At 37.7% G+C, this 24426-nt stretch overlaps 1 protein-coding gene across 1 annotated transcript in view; it reads left to right on the top strand.

Moving 5' to 3' along the window:
* Positions 263 to 24426, top strand: part of PTH2R (parathyroid hormone 2 receptor) — a 95147-nt gene continuing 70983 nt past the window's right edge. The window contains exons 1-4 of the mRNA XM_005676449.3: positions 263 to 565; positions 6522 to 6624; positions 20138 to 20248; positions 20360 to 20481. Of these exons, the coding sequence (XP_005676506.3) occupies positions 458 to 565; positions 6522 to 6624; positions 20138 to 20248; positions 20360 to 20481 (444 nt within the window). The 5' untranslated portion in view covers positions 263 to 457. The remainder of the gene's footprint in view (positions 566 to 6521; positions 6625 to 20137; positions 20249 to 20359; positions 20482 to 24426) is intronic.

Below are 24426 nucleotides of genomic sequence, written 5' to 3'. Positions count from 1 at the left end.
CTCAGCGACCCAGGGTGCCCATAGCGACAGGGCATTGGAACGTGGGACAGAGTGGAGGGAGGCAGGGACAGTGCGAGTTGCGGGTGGCAGCAGCGGCGCTCTGCAGCCGTCGCCCTCGGGTTCCCTTGAGCTGCGGGACGGAGTGACTCGGAAGAGAAGCGCAAGCGCCTTCCCGCCGCTCCAGCGTCCGCGCGGGGGGCGCGCGCGCATCCACCCGGCGCGGGGCCAGCGAGCTAAGGCCGGGACTCGAGCAGCTCAGCCTGGAAGTACCGACCAAGGCGCGAGCCTCCGAGAGGCAAGACCCAACCCCAAACGCACGCGGTGCGGACAGCCTGGTCCAGGGCTTCCCGGCCGGTAGCCTCGAACCCGACTCCCAGTTGCGCCGCGTTCCCAGTCACAAGTTTGCCTCGCGCCGGCCAAGTTGCGAGTGTGGAGCTTATCCCGGGCTCCGGGAAGAATGTTCCAGTTCCTGGCTCGGGCTGGTCTGGGTATGGCCGGGCCAGGGGCCTCGCTGCATTTCTGGGGGTGGCTGTTGCTCGGCTGCTGCATTCTCGCCGGAGCCCAGGTAAGAGCCAGTGCCCCGAGGTACCTGCTTCCCGGAACCACCCGCCAGAACCCGGCGTTAGGGCCGCACGCCGGGACTTGGCTGAGACCAAAGTGCGCAAATCCTTACACATCCACGCACTAACGCACACAGAGGCAGACAGACAGACACGCACACACAGAGGTGCACCCGGCAAGGTTTGACAGGCATATAGTGACAGGCTGCAGAGATATACTTTAGGCGAATGATGTCCTGGGGTGGTATTCCGGCCAGCATCTTGGCATCTGCTAAGTCAGAGGATTTTTAGGAACCACGGCTTTCTGGATCAGTAGAGTGAGATTGAGAGGTGAGGAACTTTTCTTACTGTTAGACTTCTTGCTTCCCCGTTTAATTAAATTGTTTTTTGTCTGCTGGCAATTTACCGTCCGTTTTGAGAACTTAAATTTCTAGGATTGTTTGTGACTACTGCCTGAAAGGATAACTGGATCTCGCTAATACAGAATCATGCATCATCAAAGAGAGGAAACTAGATAGAAAAATATACGTAACTTGTTAAAGCTGAGTTCGTTTTTAGAATAAGTGGCAATTGTCATTTTCGGACTGCTAGTATCCTTCAGAGAGTTTCTGGGTTATCTTTCACAAAGGAGCCTCTCTAATGTACAAGTCATAATTCATCCTCACATTGTTTTGAATCAAATAAAATGTAGGATTTACACTCAGCTTTTCAGACGAGCTAGAAAGAGATGCTTGTAGTGTCGAGTGGAATGCAGTTTAAGAGCCCAATGTTATTTCTCTCTTTTGTTCGGAAGGGGGCGCATTTTGACCGTCAAATAAAGCCCCAAATTAGTTAGTTGTTTTTTTTTTTAATTCTTTCCCCGTGAGAAAATTAAGGTATTAATTTATGCACGGATACTGTCTAAACTTAATACTATGTTCTTGGCTTTCAAACGGCCAGTTTAAATTTCAGTTATTCTAAACGTGCAGTTTGTTTGTGTGTGTGTGTGTGTGTTTTGCCCTGCTGATATGACCAGAATAGTTCATGTGAAATAAATCTGTTAAAAAAAAAATCAAACGAGGTACGCTGTCATTGAGCAATAAAATTGTCAATGAATGCTCAAAAGTAGGGTATGCTCAAACCTGAAAAATTTCACCCAGATAACAGAAAGAATGTGAAAGAATGAAAAAAACGAAGAATTTGGTGACAGTGATAGAACTTGGGTGGTCACTAATGTTTCTGTCTCATAAGGTATTTGGATAATGTGCTTGAAAACGCAGCTTGCTTATATAAGGGGCAAATGACCTCTAACCATTTATTTTATTCAATGTCCCAGATTAATTTTTATAAGGAAATGGAGAGACATTGTTTAACACAACAAAGAAAAAAAATCACTGTGCTACCATGGGAAGGATATTTCCTTTTAGCTTTAGAAAACTCAGGACATTGAACACTTTTTCTATAATTTTAAGTCAAAATTTCTCAACATTTTGGGCCATGTAAGTCTTTGTTATGGGAACTGACTTGTCCATTGTAGAATATTTAGTAAAATCTCTGTCCTCTTTACACTAGGTCCAGTTGCAACCCCCAACCCTTGCCTGGCTGTGACGACCAAAAATGTGTCCAGATACTGCCCATGGTCCTTTGGGAGGCAGAATTGCCTCTGGTTGAGACCCGTTGCTTAACAATGATTTCCATTTATGTTTATAGATTGAGTTATGTAAAATGACAGTTTGTGATAATATTTACATTTTTGGCACTTTAAACAAAATTTGAAGGTTACATTAAAGAGATTTGCATAGACACATTGACACCTTGTTTGGTGTTCAGTTTCTTCATTCCCAGCCAAGACATATATTTAAAAGTTTTGATATTTTGATGGAACAACAGAGGGAACTCATCTAAGCAGAGTTAGCTTCTGGCTTGTGTATAATAAATGCTTAGTACCTGGGGAACACTGGATCACATTACAAAATAGATAACATAGGCCAGTTCTTTCAATTATTTTAAATAACTCTGTGGTCTTTAGTTGGTGAAGCTACCCCGCACCCCCTCCTTTCCCTCAGATCAGTTCAGAGGCCATGAATTCATGCATCCAGCATCATTGCAGAGCCCAGCAATACATTTCCCAGTCAGATTTTCACATGGTAATGAGGACAACTGTATTAATGTCTGTAGTTTTTCTTTACTGTTAGTGAATCCTCCTGGAAACAGACTGAGAATAGGGGTATACATGCTTATTGGAGGGTAATGCCTGAGAAAGATAACTGGGTGAGGAAGCAGGGTTGCACAAGGAGACCTCAGACTGGGATGCAAGCCTGACAAAGTCTTGGCCAACCCCATGGAGAAGTAGTAAGCAGTTTGAAATCCCGTGTGACAATTAGCATGGTGGCTTTGGGTGGTAGCTTCTCCATAAGGTACCACCTTTGGAGTGGTATCACTCCATTGACTAAGGTAATTTGTATTTCTTTCATTCCAAGAAAATCTTTTTTGAGCCCCTAGGGAACCCAAGTCTCTAATTATTTATTCCAGTTTTAATTTTAAAAATGTCATTCTATTCTAAGGGGCAGAGGTGCCTGCTCTGGGTACGAATTACGCAGTGGAACGCACATCTGGTCACAAAGCTAGGGAGAAGAGAGCTACTGGCAAAGCATATATCTAAAAGAGTTGGGTGTTTCTAGAACTCTCCTGTCTTAGTAACTGACAAACAGAATTCAATAAACATATTCTTTTAATCCTTTAACTGCAACTTTTTGTCACTATATGAATGGAAGAGTGTTATATCTTTAAAGGTCAGAGTCTTGAGATTGGGCTATCCTATATATTAATATTTTAGGCTGTACGCAGCATTCTTTCACAAAAGGTGCAGAACCAGCTTGACTAAGCATAGGCAACAGAACACAAAGGTTAAAGAAAAAGAGATCCACTATGGAGTCAGATGTGTTCTTCCCTATTACAAATGATCATTTGCACAGGAAACATTGCTAAAATGTATTTTTCTAAATGTACTGCTTTGTTTTGGATGTAGTTGTTGCTTTTGGAGTAACAGACACTGAATATGAAAACTGCTCTTTTGGTTTAAATACACTGTGAATAATAGTGTCCCTTTATGGTAAAGAACATGTGTTTCTGTAACATAGGTAGAAGAGAAAACAATGTAAAAGATGAACATTTTCTTACTTTCACTTGATGAAACAAATAAAGATCAATTTAACAGATCATCAGCACATGCTAATCAAACTTACCTCCTGGTTAAACCGGCCACATTTTTTTTTTTAGAACAAAATTATCTTTAGAAGCTGTAGTTTACATGAGGATTTTGTTCCTGAAAAGATTATCCCAGTAAAAATGCTACATCTGTACAAAAGGAAACAAAAACAAATGTGTTCAGGTAAGAACAGTACACAGTGTGATTTGAAATGTTCATGTTTAATAATTGAGGTCAGATTTCTCTCAATCAAATTTATAGTTCTGAAACTTGGTCATAGGTTACCCAGTGTTTTCTGGAATTAAAGTAAAAGAAAGTAACTATTGAATTGGAAAAACAGCCAGGAAAAACAAAACAAAAAACCAAAACAATTTGAATGGTGCCTGACTATTTCTAGAGAATATTGGAAGAAGTCAGATTTTCCTCCCTGCCCACTCAGGTGACTCATCTCTTTCCATATTGTTCTCTGTTTTTGATAAGTTAGATTTTATGGCAAACTTTTAGTGTAGCTGCCTTTAACTCACAATCTGCATTGTGTTAGTCTATTAGCTAAATTATGGTGTGTATTTCAATCCAAAAAGTTAGTTTTGATTATTTTCTCCTTTCACGTTAAAATAAATGTGGGTTGTATACTCGCTAAGTTGTATCCGACTCTTGGCAACCCCATGGACTTTGCTCATCAGACTCCTCTGTCCATGGGATTTCCCAGGCAAGAATACTGGAGTGGGTTGCCTTTTCCTTCTCCAGGGGATCTTTGAGACCCAGGGATCAAACTTGTGTCTCTTGTGTTGGCAGGCAGATTCTTTACCTCTAGCCATGGGGAAGCCCATGAATACTATGCAGAAATATTTAAGGCTATATACCTATTTACTAATCTACTCTATTACCTGATTTCAAGCTTTATTACAAAACTACAGTAATCAAAACTGCAGAATTCTGGCATAAAAACAGACACATAGACCAATAGAGCAGAATCAAGAGCCCAGAAATAACTTTTTGACAAGAGAGCCATGAATACCTACTGGGGAAAGACAGTCTCTTCAATAAATGGTGTTAGGAAAATGGGATTCATATAAAATGAATAAAATTAGACCCCCATTTTATACTACTCACAAAAATTAACTCCAAATGGATTAATGACTTAAATTTAAGACTCTAAACTTACTAGAAGGAAACAGGGGTAAATTTTCTTGACATTGATCTTGGTAGTTATTTTTTGGATATAACGTCAAAATGCAAGCAACAAAACAGAAAATAAACAACTGGGATGACCTCAGTCTAAAAAGCTTCTGCACAGCAAAAGAAATAATAGGTACATGAAAAGATTCTCAACATCACTAATAATGAGGGCAGTATACCTCAAAAGCACAATGAGGTATCCACCTCACACTTGTTAGAATGGCTATCATCAAAAAGACAAAAGACAAGATTTGGAGAGGATGAGGAGAAAAGGGAACGCTTGTGCACTATTGGTGGGAATGTAAATTTGTAAAACTACTCTGGAAAAAGTATAAGTTCCTCAAAAAATAAAAATAGAGCTATTGTGTGATCTGGCAGTCTCACTTCCAGATAATACCCAAAGGGAATGAAATCACTATCTCAAAGGTTAGGTGTCTGTACCCTCTTGTTTATTGCAGCATTGTTTACAATTGCCAAGACATGGGAAAAATCTGAGAGTCCATGAAGGGATGAATGAATGAAGAAAATGTGATGCACACACACAGAGGAATATGATCCATCCATAAAGAGGAGGGAAGTCTTGCCTTTTGTGCAACATGGATTGACTTTAAAGCCATTATGCTTAGTGAAATAAGTAAGAGACAAATACTGTATGTTCTCATTTGTATGGAACCTGAAAAGGCTGAACTCAGAGAGAGTAGAATAGTGGCAGCCAGGGCTTGGGGAGTGGAGGAAATGAGGGGACATTGGTCAGAGGGTTCAAACTTCTAGCTATAAGGTGACTGAGTTCTGGGGATCTAGTGTATAATATGGTGACTATAATTAACAGTACTTTATTATATACTCAAAAGATTGTTGAGAGAGTAGATCTTAAATGTTATCATCACACACACGTTAAAGGTAATTATGGGGGGGAGGAGGTGTTAGCTAATCTTATTGTGGTAGTCATTTCACAATATATAAATGTATCAAATCACTACATAGTACACTGTAAACTTAATTTATGTTGTCTTTAAGTAATATCTCAATAAAACTGGAGGGAAAAAGGCAAAAATTAACTAGAAACCATTTGGAGTAACTCTCTTATTTCATAGATGAGTAAACCAAAACCCCAAAACATGGAATGATTGTCCAGTTTCACTGGTAATTTTTCAGTAGAGCTAAACAGAATCTTTTAGTCCATTTCTCCTTTTTATGTGCCATAATTGACATATTATAAGAGGACTAATAACATTCTGGGTCTTTGTAACATTCCAGGAAATTTTCAATATGTTTATTATTTTTTCTGATTATATTATATAGGGTTACCTAATTAAAAATTTCTATAGCTTTTTAATTTTTAAAAAATGGGTTTTTTTTCTTTAGGCTAAGCAGGTAAAATATGATTATTCTAAAATCTTAAACATTGATGGATTTTGAATTTTGATTCAGATGAAGAACTACTTCTTTAGAACTAGTTCTATAAAGAACTATATCAAGGTAGCTTGATATCAAAGTAATTTTTAATTAGAAGGTGAAATAATGAAAGATTGTGTCATGGCTTAAAAAAAATAGTGGCATGTTTTTCTCTGTTTGTATTTTGTTCATATCTACAGCTGGATTCTGATGGCACTATCACTATAGAGGAGCAGATTGTCCTTGTGCTGAGAGCTAAAGTACAGTGTGAACTCAACATCACAGCCCAGCTCCAGGAAGGAGGTAAAGATGCTGAAGAAACTGTGTCCCCCATGTGTCCCACCCAGATCCTCACAAAGATTGCAAATCTCCTTATTGAGTATTAGGGAGCTTCTCATCAGTTATTCCATGTTTGTGTGTGGAGAGGTGTGTGGCAGAATAACGCTATTTTCATCTCTTTCACCATCATCTCTTCCCTCCCTGTGGATGAGTGACTTGCCTGGTTTGTGAGTTTGGGAATAGACCAGGCATGTATATGCCAGCCTCTTCCTCACACCTGTCTTTGTGATCTGTCTGTTTGCAGAGAGCATGCATATTGTTTTGCCCTTGACTGTGCAGTCAGCTTCAAGGAGCTTCAAGGTGTTCATCTGCAGTTTTAGTAGGTAAAATTCAAAGGAGTCAATAGGCAAGCTGACTGATGCATACATAGACTATGTTCTCCAAAAACTTTCTTCTCAATAAAGTGATTATTTTATCTTCATCTGCCGACTCCTTATATAATTTTTCAATTAGTTCCAAGTGGTAAACTGTAAAAACAAAGCTGCTGACGAGTTTGTGGTGATGTTGGTGGTCTCAGGCGTCTCTGCTGTTGCAGCTGGGGACCTGTGGCTTGTGTTCCTTGGGGTCTGGTGGTCACTCACAGCTCTCATTAGGGCCATTGGATAAAGTCATGTATTGAATTGAGTAGTATGAAAATTACAATGTTGTAAATAGGGAAATGCCTTGTCTTGATAGTTGACTGTATTCAGAGACATTTTTTTAAAAACAGAGAGGTGTTGTTTACCGAGTTCCCTAAATCTGCATGCACTAGATGATGTCCTTAAAGCTGTGCTTTAAAAAGACGTGTGATTGATTTCGCAGTTGGTTATGATCAGAGAACGTGGTCTGCATGATATTAATTTTCGAAAATGTGCTGAGACTTACTGGCTTCTGTTGCGGTCAGTTTCGATAAATGTTTCATGTGGTTTTCAAAAGAATGTGTACTGTTCAGTTTCTGAGCATAGTGTTTTATAGTATCCACTGGGTTAAGCTTATTGGTTGTGTGGCTCATGTATTCTGTATCTATGATTTCTCATCTATTTGACTTATTCTTTTCTGATATATATATCTTAAAATAGCCTACAATGATGATAAAATTTTTGCTTCATATATTTGGAAAATATGTTATTGGGTATATACAAATTGAGAAATGTTATATTTCCCGGTAAGTCAAACCTTCTATTGATATGAAGCATCTTTCTTTGTTTCTAGTTTACTTTTGCTTAATTTTTTTATTTTTATTTTTTTACTTTTGCTTTAAATACTAACTAAATACTAAAATTATTATATTAAAATAACAATATTTAAAAAATAACGTAGTTCTTTCTCTCTTGTTTGATATTTGCCTTGCACACCTTTTCCTATCCTTAAAAATCTTTAATTATGGTACAATGTGCATAATATTAAATTAATCATCTTAAGTATTTTAAGCATACAGCTCAGTAATGTTAAGTATATTCACATTGTTATGATAAACCAATAGCCGGAAATTTTTCATTTTGCAAAACTGACACTCTAACTCTGTTAAGCAATTCCTTATCTTTTCCTATTTATTTATTAAACTTCTCTGTGTACTTATACTTTGGGAGTTTCATTTATAAACAAGACACAGGTGGGATTTTTCTTATCCATTTTGATAGACTTTGTCTATAATTAAAGAATTTAGCCAATTGCATTAATTATGATTATGAATACCCTGTATTTGAATTTACCGTCTGTCTGGGCTTTTCATTTTACCAGCTCTTCCTATAATTCCTTCCATTCTCTACTTCCACCTTCTGTTGGCTTCTTTTGAATTGATTGAGACTTTTTTCCTTATTTCATCCTCCCTCCCCCTACTAGTTTGGAAGGTATATGTTATATTTAATTCTTTAGTGATTAGCCTAGAATTTTTCATGTTATATTAAAGAAAGTTTAAAGTTATCAATAACTTCCCTCTATCAAATAGTGTAAGCATTTTGAAATACCTTAACTGCTTCCAAATTATATGCTATCATACAGTTTTATATTAAGTGTAAGTTTGTATAATTTTTCTTTTTCCTAAAATACATCTTTTTAAGAGATTTCCTTACACTGGAATTTACTTATAATGATACTATAAGTAGTATCACTGCTTCTGGGTTTCCCTAGTGATTCAATGGTAAAGAATCCATGGGCAGATGCAAGGGTCGATCCCTGGGTCAGGAAGATCCCCTGGAGGAGGGCATGGCAACCTACTCCAGTATTCTTGCTGGGAAAATCCTGTGGACAGAGGAGCCTGGCAGACTACAGTCCCTAGGACTGCAAAGAGTTGGACACAACTGAAGCGAGGGAGCACTCATGAACACATAGTGAACTTTGTATTTTTGTTTGTTTGACAAGGTATTAATTTCAATCTCAATCTTCAGAGATATTTTTTCTGGGCTAATGATCTTTGGATGAGAATTATTTTCTTTAGCTCCTAAAGATTTTATTTTTCCACTGTGGCTTCCATTGTTATTGTTGGCAAATTTTGTTGGTCATTAATTTTTCTTATTAGCTCCTTTTCAGAGTTTCTCTTTGATTTTGAGGTTCTGCAGTTTCACAGTGTGTCTAGGTATGGGTTCACTTGATTTCTGGAGCCTAAGGATCTGTGTCTTTCTTCAGTGGTGGGAATGTTTTGTTATTTTGTCTTTGAAAATTTGCTCTTCCTCATTTTCCTGTTTTCTCCATTACCCTTTGTATCTTGCATGTTTTCCTTTTCTTTGTTTTTCTACTGCTGTTTTGGTAATTTCTTCAAATATATTTTCCAATTCATCAACTCTTTTTCAAGCTTTGTCTAAAGGCTCTTTAATCCATCCATTAAATTAATTTTTATTATTCTATTTTTCAGTTTTGAAGTCTATTTAATTTTGATTTTTTTATCTTAAATATAATTTTAATCTCTTTCTTTTTTTCTCACTAGACATATTTTATATTCTGCATTTGATATTAAGATAACCACAGACTTTGCTTGTCAATACTGACTACCACACATGGGGGCTTATTTCCTTGTGTATCTAATGACTTATGATAAAGGATTTATGAGATCCTCATTTAATATCCATTCTTCTAGAGAAAATTTCTGTTTTCTGCAAGGTGCCTAGTAGAACTATTGATATAACTCCACTTTAAACTAAGACCATGTATTAGACCACACCTAAGTGTGAGCTTGTGGTTAGAAATTTTCAGAGAAGAATCTTTTTCTTACTGTTACCTGTTCCACCTCTAAATGCAGCCAGCAGTGAAACAGCCAGTCTCTTTCTAAAGGATTCTTTTGTGTTTTGTTCACCCACTAAGTGATTCATCTTTTGGGAATCCTGACCTTATACAGGAGTTTCCAGTATAGCTTCCTACTTCATCAGGTCTCAGACTAATTTTTTTTTAATCAGAATACCATCAAAATCCATTTTTAAGCCAACAAATCAGTAGAGGCCTCTAGTGTAAGCCCCAGTGTGGTGATTGCTGATCCTGTGGAATATTTTCTGGCCTCATATTTTTAAATTTGTAGCCATAAACCATATTTAAAGAAAATTTAAGTGGAGGAAAATTGCTTTGTGTTGGTTTTTGCCATACAACAACACAAATCAGTCATATATATATGTACCCCCTCCCTCTTGAGCCTCCCTCCCTAAGCCATGTTTTAAGCAAGAAAATTTTTATATTAATTCAGCCTTTGTAGATGTCTTGCACTAGGAAAGAGTTTTCTGAATGGCTAGGCTAATAATGTCAGGAAAGGAAATCACTAATGTTATCTTTAAAGAACACTGACCCTGATGTCTCAGACATTTAAGTCTACTAATGAGGGACAACATTACCATGAAGGTATTTATAAAGATTGTTATCTATGAGAGTTAAATGAATTATCTTTTATGAAGTCTCATGAAATTTTGAGCTGGAAGATGTCTTAGAAATTATCTAGTCTAACATGATTATCTGTAGTGTCCCTTTAACAGTTCAACAAATATATTATGTGCCTACAGTGTGTTGCTTCTGTAGTGAGCACTGGAAGAAATGAATCAGGTTCTATCCTTACTCCATGGAAATGATTATCTAATAGTATAGGAAGTAGACACCCCTCAGATGGTGTCTGAGTTTAACAACAGAAGTATCACAATTGTGGAACCACTGAAAAAAAGCATCTTAATTCATCACAGTGGAATCAGAGAAAGCTTTATGGACAAGTAACCTTAAAATTAAAGGAGTAGGAATTAGATGTGTAAAGGAGGAAGTAAAGAGACATTCCATGTGGACAGAATAAAGTCGTCAAAGACAAGCAACTGGCAATCAGTAACACACCTTGAGAGTTAAACATAAAAAGAGTAAATGATCTAGATGTAAACTTATATAACATCTAAAATTTGTGAAGGTGCACCTCATGGGAAACATGTAGAGGAATAAATATTAAGAGAAAAAAGATACGTTCTTTGAGATCTTTCTCTATTAAAAATGCTAGAATTAAATCTGGACAAACTTTGGTCTACTTTCAATGAAAAATGTCTAATTATATGTAAATTGATTCAACATTTCTTCATGTGCAACTAAAAAGATAAATGACAATTTGAATTCACTAACTTATTTAAGAAGTTTTCATTTAAAAATTCTCTTAAATTGAGAGATGTATATCAAAATATTTAGGAGTGAACTGTTATACTGTCTGCAACTTACTTTAAAATACCACAGTGAAAAATAAGTTAGATGAAATAAATTTGATAAAATCTTACTAACTGTAAATTTTAAATACTGGGTATATGATATCTTCCATTTTATTTCTGTAAAAATGTTTATAATAAAAAGGAAGTAAAAATTTTCCTCTTTTCTATGAAAGAAAGAAAAGAAAATATAAAAATATCTAATTATAAAACTATTTAAGTATTTAAAAGCAAAACCCCAAATATTATGATCCTAGGTTTATTTCACAATTGTATGGTCATATTATGCTATGGAAGCTGTAGAACTGAAAAGAGTCAAAGTCAGATTCTCCAAATTTTAGAATGCTTTGTGTAAACATGGTTTGACAAGTTTCACTAATGATCAGTTCCTCCTGGCACACAGAAAAGATTGCATGGAATGTAATTAATGGTGTTAATTTATAAAGGGAGTTTGGTGACACATTGGGCAATTAATTAGTTTCTTGATAAATAATGAAAGTATTTACTCATACAGATTGTGAAATGTTGATCAAAGAGAAGATGCTAATTAAGGTCTCTGTATTATGTGTATGAGGGCATGGTTTTCCCATTCTTCTCAATCTTTTGTGAATATTGATTATTCTTTTTGTCAAATAGCCAGCAGAGAAATTATTACAATCTACAGAAACATTATTTTTAGGGAGTGTTGGTTTTCTCAGTTTTGGAGTATATCTGTGTGTGTATGTGTATGGGATGGTATTTTTTTTAAAAGAGAAATACTATTTTATTTTTAAAAACTTAAAAATAATGAAGTATAGTTAATCTACAATGTTGTGTTAGTTTCAGGTTTATAGCAGAGTGATTCAGTTATATCTATCTATATGCATATTTACATTGTAAGTTTCTATTACAGGTTATCATTAAGATATTGAGTATAAGTTCCCCGTACTATTCAAAAAGACCTAGTTATTTACCTGTTTTATATATAATAGTGTGTATATGTTAATTTCAAACTCCTAATTTATCTTTCCCTCACATCTCCTTTGGTAACCATAAGTTTGTTTTCTGTGTCCAGGAGTATATTTCTGTTTTGTAAATAAGTTCATTTGCATCATTTGTTTAGATACCACACAGAAGTGATATCATATAATATTTGTTTTTCTCCGTTTGGCTTATTTCACTTAGTATGATCATCTCTGGGTCCATCCATGTTACTTCAAATGACATTGTTTTATACTTTTTATAGCTGAGTACTATACCAGTGTATATTTCTATATAGGTATCACATCTTTATCCATTCATTTGTTGGTGGACATTTAGGTTTCTTCCGCATCTTGGCTTTTATAAATACTGCTGCTGTGAATATTGGGGTGCATATATCTTTTCCAGTTAGAGTTTTTTCATATTCTTTTCCATTGTAGTTTATCACAGGATGTTGAATATAGTTCCTTGTGCTATACAATTGGACCTTGTTGTTTATCTATTCTGTATATACCAGTTTGCTTCTGCTAGTCCCAAATGTCCAATCCACCCCTCCCTCATCCCCCTTTTCCTTTGGCAGCCACAAGTCTGTTCTCCATGTCTGAGTCCGTTGCTGTTTTATAGGTAATTTCTTTTGTGTCATATTTTAGATTGTGTCATATAATTGGTACCATATGGTATTTGTCTTTCTCTTTCTGACTTACTTCACTTAGTATGATAATCTCTAGGTTGTTGCAAATGGCATTATTTCATTCTATTTTATGGTTAAGTAGTATTCCATTACACACACGCACACACACATATACATATGTACACACATACATATATACATATATGTATGTGTGTGTATGTATATATATATATATGGGCTTCCCTTGTAGCTCAGTTGGTAAAGAATCTGCCTGCAATGCAGGAGACCTGGGTTCGAGACCCTGGGTCAGGAAGATCCCCTGGAGAAAGAAATGGAGCCACCCATTCCAGCATGGGATCCTGGAGAATCCCATGACAGAAGAGTCTGGCAGGCTACTGTCCACAGGGTGACAAGAGTCAGATAGGACTTAGCGACTAAACCGCCACCATACATATATAAGTGTCACATTGTCTTTATCCATTCATCTGTTGATGTGTAGGTTGCTTTGATGCTTTGATGTCCTGGCTATTGTAAATAGTGCAGCTATGAAGGATGCATGTAAGTTTCTGAAATATAATTTATTTCTGGATATATGCCCAGGAGTGGGATTGCTAGATCAAAAGGCAACTCTATTTTTAGTATTTTGAGGAAAATCCATACTGTTTTACATAGTGGTTGCACCAGCTTACATTTCTGCCAACAGTGTAGGAGGGTTCCCTTTATTCCACAACCTCTCTAGCATTTATTATTTGTAGATTTTTAAAATGATGGCCATTCTGACTGGTCTGAGGTGGTACTTTGTTGTAGTTTTGATTTGCATTTCTCTAATAATTAGTGATATTGAGCATCTTTTCATGTGCCTGTTGTCCATCTGCATGTCTTCGTGGAGAAATGTCTATTTAGAGTTTCTGCTCGTTTAAAAAAATACTTATTTGTTTACTTATTGGGTTGTGGCATGCAGGATAGTTCCCTGACCAGGGATTGAACCTGGGCGTCCTGCTTTGGGAGCATGAAATCTTAGCCTCTGGACCACCAGGCAAGTCCCTTTGCTCATGTTTTGAATGGGTTGCTATTTTCTGACATTAAGCTGTATGAGCTATTTGTATATTGGGGATGGCATGAAGCTCCAATACTTTGGTCACCTTTTATGAAGAACCAACCCATTGGAAAAGACCCTGATGCTGGGATAGATTGAAGGCAAAAGGAGAAGGGGACTGCAGAGGGTAAGATGGTTACACAGCATCACATTTTCAATGGACATGAATTTAAGCAAACTCCAGGAGATATTGGAGGACTGAGGAGCCTGGCATTCTGCAGTCCATGGAGTGGCAAAGAGTCAGACATGACTTAGTGACTGAACACCACCAACAACCTTTTAAGGAACCAAAAACTATCCCTTTTAAAGCATAAGCAAAATAGCAACAGTTTTCTCTATTGCAGCTTAAAAACTGCATAATTAGAAAATAAATTGATCATTGATTCAGGCTTCTATGAAGACCTTAGTCCCTCACATGACCAACTCTTGGAAAATCTCATGTGACACTGAAGTACACATTTTGAAGGACAACTAGTTACAAGAACAAAAGAATATGTGTCTGGGTCCATTTTATGTAGACTATATGATAGATATCTGCGAAAGTATTGGTTTCAGAAAAATAAGGAAACATGACTTATTAAATATAAAGTAAATGGATGGGAAACCATATTGAATGCTATCAAGACAGAAAAATAATTCAGAACAAAATTGATGCTTTTGAGCTGTGGTGTTGGATAAGACTCTAAAGAGTCCCTTGGATAGCAAGGCTATCCAACCAGTCCATCCTAAAGGAAATAAGTCCTGAATATTCTCTGGAAAGACTGGTGCTGAAGCTGAAACTCCAATACTTTGGCCACCTGATGTGAAGGATTGACTCATTTGAAAAGACCCTGTTACTGGGAAAGATTGAAGGCAGGAGGAGAAAGGGACGACAGAGGATGAGATGGTTGGATGGCATCACCAACTCAATGGACATGAGTTTGAGTAAACTCTGGGAGTTGGTGCTGGACAGGGAGGCCTGGTGTGCTGCAGTCCATGGGGTCACAAAGAGTTGGACACGACTGAGTGACTGAACTGAACTGAAGCTGGTGGAAGAGATTGATTCATTATACTCTATTTAAACAAGAAGAAAGATAAACAAAAAATAGGTCATGGTGGAAAGAAGCAGGTAAAGCCATGTACCAAATATTGGAGCCAGTGTGAAGAGTTCCATGGTTACTAGCAGTATGTAAATCCAAGCTTTTGTTATGAGAGCAAAGTAAGGCTGGTTCCAAGAAAACATTCTCTTCTGTGAGAACAGTGTGGATGAGGGAAGATATTCTCATTTTCTTATTGTTTTAGCTATCCACAGAAAAAATCAAGTATTTGTTTCCATATGATATGGTGGACATTAGCAAGTCAATTTCAGGTTCACATTGAATTCTTTGCTGTAGATACTGGTCTTTCCATGAGGTTCTGTTATGCTGAATATTCAAAACCAAACAAACGACTTGACATAATGAACGCTCTGTGTGTGTGTGTCTGTGAGCTCAATATATCCAACTGTTTGTGACCCCATGGACTAGATGGCTGTTGACCCCATGGTCTGTAGCCATGTACTGTAGCACAATTGCACTCATCTCACACGCTAGCAAAATAGTGCTCAAAATTCCCCAAGCTAGTCTTCAACAGTGTATGAACTGAGAACTTCCAGATATTTAAGCTGTATTTAGAAAAGGCAGAGGAACCAGAGATCAAATTGCCAACATCCATTGGATCATAGAAAAGGCAAGAGAATTCCAGAAAAACATCTACTTCTCTCATTGACTACACTAAAGCCTTTGTGTGGATTACAATATACTGTGGAAAATTCTTAAAGAGATAGGAATACCAGACCACCTTACCTGCCATCTGAGAAATTTGTATGCAGGTCAAGATGCAGCAGTTAGAACTGTATATGGAACAATGGACTGGTTCCAAATTGGGAAAGGAGTACGTCAAGGTTGTATATTGTCACCCTACTTATTTAACTTAATATGCAGGGTACATCATGTAAAATGCCAGGCTGGATGAAGCACAGGCTGGATTCAAGATTGCTGAGAGAAATATTAATAACCTCAGATATGCAGATGACACCACCCTTATGGCAGAAAGTGAAGAAGAGCTAAAGAGCCTCTTGAGGAAAGTGAAAGAGGAGAGTGAAAAAAACTAGCTTAAAACACAATATTCAAAAAACGAAGACCATGGCATCTGGTCCCCTCACTTCATGGAGAATGGATGGGGAAACATGGAAACAGTGAGAGACTTTATTTTCTTGGGCTCCAAAATCGCTGTAGATGGTGACTGCAGTCGTGAAAGTAAAAGACACATGCTCCTTGGAACAAAAGCTGTGACAAACCTAGACAGCATATTAAAAAGCAGAGACATTACTTTGCTGACAAAGGTCTGTCTAGTCAAAGCTATGGTTTTTCTAGTAGTCATGCATAGATGTGAGAGTTGGACCATAAAGAAAGCTGAGCACTGAAGACTTGATGGTTTTGAACTGTGGTGTTGGAGAAGACTGTTGAGAGTCTGTTGGACTGCAAGGAGATCAAACCAGTCAGTCTTAAAGGAACTCAACCCTGAATATTGATTGGAAGGACTGATGTTGAAGCTGAAGCTCCAATACTTGGGCCACCTGATGTGAAGAACCAACTCACTGGAAAAGACCCTGATGCTGGGAAAGATTGAAGGCAGACGAGAAGAGGAAGACAGAGGATGAGATAGCTGGATGGCATCACCGACTCAATGGACATGAGTTTGAGCAAGCTCCTGGAGTTGGTGATGGACAGAGAAGTCTGGCCTGCTGAAGTCCTTGGGGTTGCAAAGAGTCGGACATGACTGAGCGACTGAACTGAACTGAACTGAACTGGACTTTAGCCCACCAGGCTCTTCTGTCCATGGGATTTCCCAGCAAAATTACTGAAGCAAGTTGTCATTTTTTCCTCCAGGGGATCTTCCCAACCCAGGGGTCAAACCTGCATCTTGCATCTCCTGCATTGATAGGCAGTTTCTTTACCACTCTGCCACCTTAGCTAGAACAAAATCTTCAGCCACAGTTAGTGTAATTGGTAACTAAAAGATTGAGAGCTGTAATGGTAGTTCTGGTAGCAAAATAATGTCCCCTCAAAGATGTGCAAACCCTAATCTCTGGTGTTCTGCCTGTGTATTTATGTAACAAGGCAAAGGGGCATTGCAAATGGAATTAAGGTTATCAACCTTAAAATAGGAAAATTAGCCTGCATTATTTGGGTGGAACTAATGCAAATATATGGATTCTTAAAAGTGGAAAACAAAACAAAAAAAAATAGATGGTAAGAGAAAAGAGTGGAGAAGAGATTGAAAACATGAGAAAGACTTGACCTCCCTTGTTGACTTTGAAGACAGAGGAAGGGGACCATGAACCAAGGAATGCAAGTGGCTTCCAGAAGTTGGGAACAACCCTCACCTAACAGCCAGGAAGGAAATGAGAATCTTAGTCATCACTGCAAGGAACTAAATTCTACTAGCAACTGGAATGAGTAAGGAAACGGGTTTTTAACCCTGTATAGTTCCTGATTTAGGTTTGTGAGTCTCTAGCATGGATGGAGGAGCCTGGTAGGCTGCAGTCCATGGGATCTCGAAGAGTCGGACACGACTTCACTTTCACTTTTCACTTTCATGCATTGGAGAAGGAAATGGCAAGCCACTCCAGTGTTCTTGCCTGGAGAATCCCAGGGACAGGGGAGCCTGGTGGGCTGCCATCTATGGGGTCGCACAGAGTCGGACACGACTGAAGCGACTTAGCAGCAGTAGCAGCAGCAGCAAGCACTCATCTCACATGCTAGTAAAGTAATGCTCAAAATTCTCCAAGCCAGACTTCAGCAATATGTGAACTGTGAACTTCCAGATGTTCAAGCTGGTTTTAGAAAAGGCAGAGGAACCAGAGATCAAATTGCCAACATCCGCTGGATCATCGAAAAAGCAAGAGAGTTCCAGAAAAACATCTATTTCTGCTTTATTGACTATGCCAAAGCCTTTGACTGTGTGGATCACAAGAAACTGTGGAAAATTCTGAAAGACATGGGAATACCAGACCACCTAACCTGCCTCTTGAGAAATCTGTATGCAGGTCAGGAAGCAACAGTTAGAACTGGACATGGAACAACAGACTGGTTTCAAATAGGAAAAGGAGTATGTCAAGGCTGTATATTGTCACCCTGCTTATTTAACTTATATGCAGAATACATTATGAGAAACGCTACACTGGAAGAAACACAAGCTGGAATCAAGACTTCCATGAGAAATCTCAATAACCTCAGATATGCAGATGACACCACCCTTATGGCAGAAAGTGAAGAGGAGCTAAACAGCCTCTTGATGAAAGTGAAATTGGAGAGTGAAAAAGTTGGCTTAAAGCTCAGCATTCAGAAAACGAAGATCATGGTGTCTGGTCCCATCACTTCATGGGAGAAACAGTGGAAACAGTGTCAGACTTTATTTTTTGAGCTCCAAAATCACTGCAGATGGTGACTGCAGCCATGAAATTAAAAGATGCTTACTCCTTGGAAGAAAAGTTATGACCAACCTAGATAGCATATTCAAAAGCAGAGACATTACTTTGCCGACTAAGGTCCATCTAGTCAAGGCTATGGTTTTTCCTGTGGTCATGTATGGATGTGCGAGTTACACTGTGAAGAAGGCTGAACACTGAAGAATTGATGCTTTTGAGCTGTGGTATTGGAGAAGACTCTTGAGAGTCCCTTGGACTGCAAGGAGATCCAACCAGTCCATTCTGAAGGAGATCAGCCCTGGGATTTCTTTGGAAGGAATGATGCTAAAGCTGAAACTTCAGTACTTTAGCCACCTCATGTGAAGAGTTGGCTCATTGGAAAAGACTCCGATGCTGGGAGGGATTGGGGGCAGGAGGAAAAGGGGACAACAGAGGATGAGATGGCTGGATGGCATCACTGATTCGATGGACGTGAGTCTGAGTGAACTCTGGTAGTTGATGATGGACAGGGAGGCCTGGCGTGCTGCGATTCATGGGGTCGCAAAGAGTCAGACACGACTGAGCGACTGAACTGAACTGAACCGAAGCAGAGGTCTGGCTGAGCTCAACAGACATCTGACAGACAGATAATAGTTAGATAATAAGCTTGGGTTATTTCAAGCTGTAAGTTCGTGGTGTTATAGTAACAAGGGAAAATGAATACAGAAATCATTAAAAGTCTCTTTTGGGGAAGTTTGAATATGACTTGCCTGATGGGCTCTCTTCTTGGAAGTTTTATGCACAACTAATGGAGAAGAGTCCTGAACAACACAGAATAGCAAATGTGTGTGACAAAATTCCCCACTCTCAAAGCCCTTAAATCCTATGGTTTAAGAAAATTATAATAAAACTTGATAGTGGAAGAAAAAAGAAAGCTCACAGAGGGATAAAGAGTGTAGCCTGGGGTGGGAGGATGAGGGATAAGCCAGAGAAGAGAGCAGATTCTGTGGGGCTTTTAGATGTTGAAGAGACTTGGCTTTTCCTCAGAGTGAGGTGGGAAGCCTTTGGGCTATTGCATGAGGGGAACAAGAATAGAATCAGGAAGATCAGTCAGGGGCCATTGCAATAATTAAGGCTGGAGTTGTGGTGGCGTGGATGGGCGGTGAGGGTGGGGGGTGGTGGTGGCAGTCGAGATTGTGAAAAATCATAGGGTTCTGGATTTATGTGGAGGAGAGTAAAGTTCATGACAATTTTGTCTGAGATGATTGTTAGACTCAAATAAATTACTAATTATTTGTAAAAAGGCAAACCCAGATCTTAGAACTTATCTGTGAAGTTCAATCTTTTTCATGGGTCATATTTTTCAACAGTAATTTGAAAAACTTAGGGTAAAAAAATGTAGCTACAACTATGATAGAATTTTACTAAAGGAAATTGTTCTCAATGAATTTTGGTGTTTCTTACATATTCATTGCTATGATTCATATATATTAGAATCACTAGTTTTAATTTATGCAAATCAAATGTTCCTAGCAATGGGCCTTTGATGAGGCTAGGTGGATGAATTTTGAGATGTTTGTATCATATGTCCATCCCATTCTAGTTTACACAACTACCAGTTCGCTTTACATTTTGCTATAGGCAGTGACTTGAAATTTTGTATTTTGAACACAATAACTCTCTGGTTCTAACTGCATTTTTGTTTATTTGTTTTTAAATTTTTTCCTTATCAGAAGGAAACTGTTTCCCAGAATGGGATGGACTCATTTGTTGGCCTAGAGGAACGGTGGGGAAAATGTTGGCTGTCCCATGTCCTCCTTATATTTACGACTTCAATCATAAAGGTATTTAATTTTTTGTGAAATGACTCATTTGGAATAGAAACTTCCTTTTTTAAAAATAATAGACTCTACAGGAACTGAGCAATCTCAGTGTTTTTCTTCACATCTTTATAGGAGTTGCTTTCCGACACTGTAACCCCAATGGAACATGGGATTTTATGCACAGTTTAAATAAAACATGGTCTAATTATTCAGACTGCCTTCGCTTTCTGCAACCAGATATCAACATAGGAAAGGTAATGGTATTTTTGTATTTGTGAGTCCCTAAAGGAAAACAAAATGATTACCAACCACTGTACAAAAAACTCTTATATTATCTGATACAAATATCAAAAAAGATAAAAGCAAGCTTGAAAGCTTTTCAGATACCTGGTTAAGGAGAGGTCTAGGACCTGAAGCATTTTGATATCTTCTTTTGGTTAGAATTACCTGGCTGAGATATATGTATGTATACTTGTGAATATGTGTCACTTATCTTACATTATGTTTATATTACATTCAGTTCAGTTGCTCAGTCATGTCTGACTCTTTGTGACCCTACTCTATGATGGTGTATCATGTGTAAAATTCCAAATAGGTAGTCAGCAATATAATTCATGATTTTTTTCTTGGTTACATATGAATAGAAACATCTTGTCTCACTATATGTTCCTGGAGTAACTTTATATTGTATAGATGTGTTTTTCATCTCATAAGATTCGCCAGTAGGTGATTTCATTAGTATAGGAAAAATCAGAGTATGTAGAGTTAAAGAGGAGCGAGGAGGTATCTTATAGATCTTCTCACGTAATACCTCAATTGTACACATGTGTGTCAACTTAGAACCAGAGATGAGGGGTTGATCAAAGTGACACAGCTCAGTTATGACAGGGTCTAGAGCAGGGCCCTGGTCTCCACATTCTTTATCGGTGCTATTTCTGATATGGTAATCACATGTAAACTTCAGAAACTTCTAGATAGTTACTTTTAGGTTATATATGGTCGATAGATTAAAAGTCATGCTTAAATTCCTATCACTCAGACCTCATCTATAAAATGCTTGATGCTATAGGGATGAGCATAACTTCACCATAGTCATATGATGGTAGGGGGGAACATAAGTTGAAGCGTAAGTGATTTTACGAGGCCCCTGAGAACAGTCGTAATACGTAACTCTCCTAACATCAGACATTTTCCTTTATGCTTGGTGGTCTTTTTTGGTTGTGGGGGAGGAGGAGCAGTGGCGTGAGAGTTGGTGAGTTGGAGAGTTCCTTGTCTGATTAGGCGTTAATAGTCAGGACTTCTTTCCTTAATTTTTTTTCTAACACAAAACCCTACCACCTTAAGGACTCTTTAGTAAGTTGCTAAAAGGCTTCAGTTTTGTATGTCATTGTTGACATGCTTCTCAGGTAAAATTAGTTAATGTGAGGAGATTATTGTGTATGTTACAGTGGAGCCAAAGCCAAGTTAATGTAAAACACTTTAAAATAATTTCAATTTCATTGAAATAGATAAACATTCACAATGTTTCGTGTTCTGTGTTATAAATTTGTGGATTAAATGACAAATGCAAGTCTTTCATAGCTTTTAAATGGCATTAAATTGCATCATGATTTTATTTACATTGAACTCTAATATTACAACCATTCTTTTTGACTACTCTGTATTCCAAGAGTCAAAGTATCAAAGGAAGGTAAAATATCCAAAATATATACTGTTTTATATGAACATGATTTAAAGTTTAACTGAAAAATTTGACTAATTTTGTTAGCCATAAGTAATTTGATCTCCTTAATTAAAACACAGAGTGTTTTCTATTGTTTACAACCCTTAAGTAATAATTTGAGAAAACTTCAGAAATGTAAAAAATCTTTTAATAAGAAAACTGGATATGTCCTAAAGTTTTGATATGCTGTAGGGCAAAATGATATTACTTATTTATGAGATATTAATTACTGATGGTTGTAATCAGAATTTTTGTATAAGAAACAAAAGATAAAAGTAAAGACAGTGAATTTAGAATACATGCCAAAGATTTTTAAAATATCTATTGTTTTGTTCTTTAAATAATTTTCATATCATTGACTTGACAAATGAGAGAATTACTTTTAATAAAAAAAGGGAAAATGGCTTCCTCTGTGGATCAGTGGTAAAGAATCTGCCTGTAATGTGGGAGACGTGGAGATGTAGGTTTGATCCTTAAGTCATGAAGTTCCCCTGGAGGAGAAAATGGCAACCCCACTCCAATAATCTTGTCCAGAAAACGATTTCAAAAATTAAAGAACAAATAAGCGGGGATTACTTATGAGGGGCCATGAAGTTGTTAAATTCTTTAGGGTATTATATTCAAAACATCAGCATACTATAAAAATTATTATATATCCTTCTGTCTAAAGGCTATATGAATTTTTGGACAACAATTTAACAATATATACTAAGAGACTTCAAGAGGGTCTTGTCCTTTGATCTTATAATTTCATTTCTGAGATTCAAGCATAAAGATTTGGAGTTGAGGGGAACTGAATGGAATAGTGTTCACTGAACCATTAATTATTATAGTGAATGTTTTGAAGAATTTAAATTTCCAATGAAGAATTGGCTAAGTCAGCTGAAATATATATTTTGTGTAAAGAGTTTGTGGTCTTAGGAAATCCTTTTGTTATTCAATTACTTGGAAGAAAATCAAAGTTGTATATAAATTAGGGATGCAAATATTCAAAACAATGGGAAATGATACACAGAAATAGAGAAATATACGAAATGCAGTGTTTCTTTTTGCTTGTGTGGGAATTATGGAGTTATTTCCCTTCTCTCTCTCTCTCTCTCTTTTTTTTTTTATTTTACACATTATCCAAATATTTTCTACAGAAGTTTAACATTTTATTAAGAGAAAATATGTCATAAATGTTTTAAAAAGGCAGTCTTCTGCTTCCAGTCAGCATGTGAGAAGTTGCAATATTAAGAAAAAGCTGAGTAAGATGCAACATTAATAATTTGTAAAAGCCTGTCAGTGAGCTGAAGATGCCAAGAAATCTAAATGGAGCTAATTGCAGAAAGAGGAAAGCCTCTTCTTATGACAGAAGAGACCTGTAGCTGTATTTATCTCTGTTTCTGTGCTAGAAGAGAGCAACCAGGCTATAGAAGAGGATAAAAAGAAAAGAACCATTTTTAAAAGAACTTTCATCAGACGAGGACTAGAATAAAGGCTTAGAATTCCAAGAAATGAAGCCCATTCAGGGTGAGCTGTTACTCATCAGCCAGTTCTTACCCATGAGCCTTCACTGAGTTTCTGGAGGCAGTGAGTTAAAGGCTGGGGGCAGTGTAGGTGGTCGCAGAGAAACTTCCCAGGATGTATGTAGGACCCTCACTGGGTGAGAGGTAGCTGTTAGCTGAAGGTATGGGATAGAAACAGAGGAGCTGAGAGATATCTCTTGGGCTATCTGGGGCCCTCACTTAGAGCATGACTGCTGGGGGAGGGCAGGAAAGTTGAGAGAAACCCCCGAGATGACAAATCTCAGTGAGTGAAAAGCCTGACAAAATAGAGCTGAAAAAGATCTTTACTAGGCACAAGAGGTCTTCATCTAAAATGAGGCAGTGGCTAGCTGAGAACTGGAGCAGAGCAGCATAATGGACAGACGCGTTCTGAGATGCAGGAAGCTCAGGGCAGGCTAGAGAGCAAAGCGAAATTCACAGCAAAGTGAAATTAAAAGACAAAAAAGGTAGGGAATGCTTATGAGAGGCCATGAGGTTGTTAAATTCTTTAGAGTATTATATTTAAAACAGCAGCATACTGTAGAAATTATCATATATTCTTGGGTCTAAAGGCTATATGAATTTTATATAGCTGATGGATGGTTCAGAAAGCAGAAAGAGTTTCTCTGCAGCTTAGAAAACCTTCAGATGGACAAAAACCCATATAATGGCCGCTAGAGGCTGCTGGTCCCATCATCTACTGAAGGAAAATTCAGAATTCTTCTCTCAAAACCTAAAATCAGGATAAACAGAATCATGGAAAGAACAACAAACTGAGAAAAACTACCACAAACCCAACCTCAGATTAAAACAAAGTAATCCATCCTCACTACCCAAGAAGCCTGATAGAGGAAGATGAATGCCCTTTTCAGCCTGTTAATACCGATCTTGGGTGGCCTCTGTCTGCAGTGACTTGGGGCGGGACTTGGATTTCCAGCCAGACACGGGCT

The sequence above is a fragment of the Capra hircus genome, chromosome 2, assembly GCF_001704415.2.
Source record: "Capra hircus breed San Clemente chromosome 2, ASM170441v1, whole genome shotgun sequence".
In the NCBI taxonomy this organism is placed as follows: domain Eukaryota; kingdom Metazoa; phylum Chordata; class Mammalia; order Artiodactyla; family Bovidae; genus Capra; species Capra hircus.
The sequence above is the reverse complement of the archived record's forward strand: the minus strand, read 5'-3'. Positions and strand labels throughout refer to the sequence as shown.